Source organism: Panicum virgatum, chromosome 3K (genome assembly GCF_016808335.1).
Source record: "Panicum virgatum strain AP13 chromosome 3K, P.virgatum_v5, whole genome shotgun sequence".
Lineage (NCBI taxonomy): Eukaryota > Viridiplantae > Streptophyta > Magnoliopsida > Poales > Poaceae > Panicum > Panicum virgatum.
Window position 1 is genome coordinate 30,057,753 of NC_053138.1, and position 4,223 is coordinate 30,061,975.

Here is a 4,223-nt window from a genome sequence, read left to right on the forward strand (position 1 = left end):
GTATAAACTCTTTTGTATCGCTATTCTAATGATTATACAACTCAGATCACACAATACCAGTCCCTCAAAGGCTCGGACGATGGACGAAACCACGGAGGCAGATCGCACGAAGAATTGTTGCTTGTTTTAGAATTAGGAATAGATATAGATTAGAACTTCCGTTTGGATAGAGTTGTGCTACATTGCATTTAGCTGAATCCAAATCTCCCTTACTGTATGAGTTTGCTGCTAGGTTTGTTCCCGGAACGAGCCGTTGTATATCGACATAAACAATACCACGCAACCATCTTAAACATTAGAGCAACGTTTACAAAACCTGAAGGCAGATGATCTACAATACCACGCCACCATCTTAAACATTAGGGCAACGTCGACTAAAACGAAACAACCAATTCAAGGTGTCCCGCCCAAGAAAGAGACCGAAGTCTTCACAATCCAAATGCAAATTAGGAGGGCATACACCTAAGAATAGGTTCCAGAAAGGCTTCAGAAACCAAAGCCACAACCCACATGAAAACGAAACAAAATGCATATAGATAACGAGATGACTCATGAGAAACACGTTTAACGACGCCCAAAAGGGCACATCATAGGTCTTCGAGCATTCAAGTTAAAATAACACGGGACCTGACATACAAATGGCACACCGCCGGAAGACATTAAAAGTTCACATGACAACAGCAACCACCGCTGACAAAACTTATGGGATAATGGAAAGGTATCTAGGCATAGCAAAATCAGACGTAGGATAAACCACCAGACACATCATTTCTTCTTGGCAGCAGCCTTGGTCACCTTGGCGCCGGTAGGGTCCTTCTTCTCCACACTCTTGATGACTCCAACAGCGACCGTTTGCCTCATGTCACGGACAGCAAAGCGACCAAGGGGAGGGTACTCAGAGAAGGTCTCCACCACCATGGGCTTGGTGGGAACCATCTTAACCATACCAGCATCACCGTTCTTGAGGAACTTGGGCTCCTTCTCAAGCTCCTTGCCAGATCGCCTGTCGATCTTGGTAATGAGCTCAGCGAACTTGACAGCGATGTGGGAGGTGTGGCAGTCCAGCACTGGGGCATAGCCATTGCCGATCTGCCCAGGGTGGTTCATGATGATGACCTGGGAGATGAAGCTTGCAGCCTCCTTGGCAGGGTCATCCTTGGAGTTGGAGGCCACATACCCACGCTTCAGATCCTTCACAGCAACATTCTTCACATTGAAGCCAACATTGTCACCAGGAAGGGCCTCCTGGAGAGCCTCGTGGTGCATTTCAACTGACTTCACCTCAGTAGTCAGGCCGCTGGGACCAAAGGTAACAACCATACCAGGCTTGATGATACCGGTCTCAACACGGCCAACAGGGACAGTTCCAATACCACCAATCTTGTACACATCCTGAAGGGGGAGACGCAAGGGCTTGTCCGAAGGTCTCTTGGGCTCGTTGATCTGGTCAAGAGCCTCAAGCAGGGTTGGGCCCTTGTACCAGTCAAGGTTGGTGGACCTCTCAATCATGTTGTCACCCTCAAAACCAGAGATGGGGACGAAGGCAATCTTGTCAGGGTTGTAGCCAACCTTCTTCAGGTAGGAGGAGACTTCCTTAACAATCTCATCATAACGGGCCTTCGAGTACTTGGGAGTGGTGGCATCCATCTACAAAGAAAATAGCAACAGAACATTTATTAGCTTAATGGAAGAGATCACATGAACAGGAAGGAAACAGTATATACACAAGAACATCACATTAATCAAAAATATATAGTACACTGCTCTTCTGTATGGAATAAAGTTTTTTGAAGTGGCATCACAACAGTAACAAACTATAAATATGTAGGTAGTGATACATGCGTATCGAAGCTAGCAAGTGCAGGCTGTGAGCCTGTAATAACAACTATAACAAACATTAAGAAAGGCCCTGTTTAGTTCCCAGTCCACCCCGTAAACGCAAAAACGCAAAATTTTGCGAAGGAATCTTGCTAATTTGAAGTACTAAATGAAGTCTATTTACAAAACTTTTTGCATGGTTGGGCTGTAAATCACGAGACGAATCTAATGAGCCTACTTAATCCATGATTTGCAACAGTGATGCTACAGTAACCATCTGCTAATTATTGCTCAATCATGGATTAATTAGCATCATTAGATTCGTCTTGCGATTTACAACACATCTGTGCAAAAAGTTTTGTAAATAGACTTCATTTAGTACTTCAAATTGGCAAGATTCCTTCGCAAAAAAATTTTGCGTTTACATGTAAAGGGAACTAAACAGGGCCAAAGTACAAATAAAGATCACATCAGGTATGTCACATCCTATTACTAAATCACAGCACAGTAACAATATCTAATTGACACGACACTTGTGCTAGAATTCTGTATGCATCACAATTATTCCAATAACTTCAGCACATTACTTGAACAACGAAATTATACCGAAATTATAAAAAAACATTTCCCTGCACATATATCAGATTATGCAATTCAATGTTGGTCACCTTCATATATACGTAGGAAACATATGGTTAATCATTAGAAGCATTAGGCACTTATCACATACACTTCAAGTATACAAATCACATACTATAGTAGCATTGTCATTGAAACATAAATATATAAAGGATAATCCTCAGCACACAGAACGCAACACAACTAAAGCTGGACTGCATTTGTGTGTATTTAAGAGCATCTTGGATCATGAAGAAGAATGAGATAGAACTTTCTGGAATTATACCTTGTTGCAGCAGCAGATCATCTGCTTGACTCCAAGAGTGAAAGCAAGGAGAGCATGCTCACGGGTCTGGCCATCCTTGGAGATACCGGCCTCAAAACCACCAGTGGTGGAGTCAATGATAAGGACAGCACAGTCAGCCTGGGATGTACCCGTGATCATGTTCTTGATGAAGTCACGGTGCCCAGGGGCATCAATGACCGTGCAGTAGTACTTGGTGGTCTCGAACTTCCACAGGGCGATATCAATGGTGATACCTCTCTCACGCTCGGCCTTGAGCTTGTCAAGCACCCACGCGTACTTGAAGGACCTCTTGTTCATCTCCGCAGCCTCCTTCTCGAACCTCTCGATCACACGCTTGTCGATGCCTCCAAGCTTGTAGATCAGGTGGCCGGTGGTAGTCGACTTGCCGGAGTCGACGTGGCCAATGACCACGATGTTGATGTGGGATTTCTCCTTACCCATGGCTGAACCGCTGCATCAGATGAATCTGTTGTTAGATATACTAAATCGAAACCTACATAATATAATGAACACTTGAAGGCAGCAAATAAAACAATTACACAGACCAGATCGGAAACTAGATCAAACAAGGACGTAGCAACTACACAGCCGGATACACAGCAGCAGCCTCCTAAATATAAAGGAATTGCAGCAACCCTAAACTCTAAACATCCGATCCACAGGCATAATTAACAAATCAGCCTGCAGTATCAAGTAATCCGGATCCAGATGAACCCAACCATAAGAATCAAATCCTTGAATCATCCCAGCACGCAAAAACTCACAAACCCTAGTTAGTCGGAGACGCTAGTATCAACAACCCAATCGCTACCAGACCGCCAAAATCGCCACAAGCGCGAGGAGGCGACACGACACAACATCGACCCCGTTCGCGACAGCACCGGGAAGCACAGATCAAGCGAGGAGGGGCCAGGAAGGAACGGCACCTAAGGACGCGAAGGAGGCTGCGATGGGAGGAGGAGGCGCCGCAGGTGACGGCGCGTCCGCGGCTCGCAACTCGCGCCGCCGCTCGTGCTTGGGTGCGGCTGCGGCTGGAGATTGGGTGGGGGGACGGGATGGAGCTGCTAGGTTTTAAGGAGTGCACTAGGGCACCGGAATGGGCTATTGGGCCAGAAAGTTATCCGATGGGCCAAAAACGAACAAATAGAACACACTGCTCGAATTCTTGTTCTTTTTTTTTGAAAATAATACATACATTCTTTTGCCCAAAAGAACGAGATGAGATTGTGCGCGCCCATGGCTTCTCATAAGGAACTGATGACTACTGTCTGTATTTTTTCAAAAAACAAGTCATTATATCATATTTAAAAAAATATGTGTACATGCAAGAATCAATTAATGCCAAATATAAATAATAAATAGAGGCAAGAATGATCATTTTACCTTCTTATTAATTTGTTTAAAATTTTTTAAAATAACTTATTTTTTTGGAATGGAGGGTGTACGTAACAATTGATTAAAAACCTTGGGATGTGGTTAG

At 44.3% G+C, this 4,223-nt stretch overlaps 1 protein-coding gene across 1 annotated transcript; it reads right to left on the reverse strand.

Moving 5' to 3' along the window:
- Window positions 1-533: 533 nt before the first annotated feature.
- LOC120698899 (elongation factor 1-alpha-like) lies at window positions 534-3,812 on the reverse strand. Its single transcript, XM_039982667.1, has 3 exons — window positions 3,670-3,812; window positions 2,723-3,194; window positions 534-1,647 (listed from the first exon to the last, which is right to left on the reverse strand). The coding sequence occupies exons 2-3, from the start codon at window positions 3,182-3,184 to the stop codon at window positions 766-768; spliced, it is 1,344 nt and encodes a 447-aa protein (XP_039838601.1). The 5' UTR covers window positions 3,185-3,194; window positions 3,670-3,812; the 3' UTR covers window positions 534-765.
- Between the last annotated feature and the right edge of the window lie 411 nt (window positions 3,813-4,223).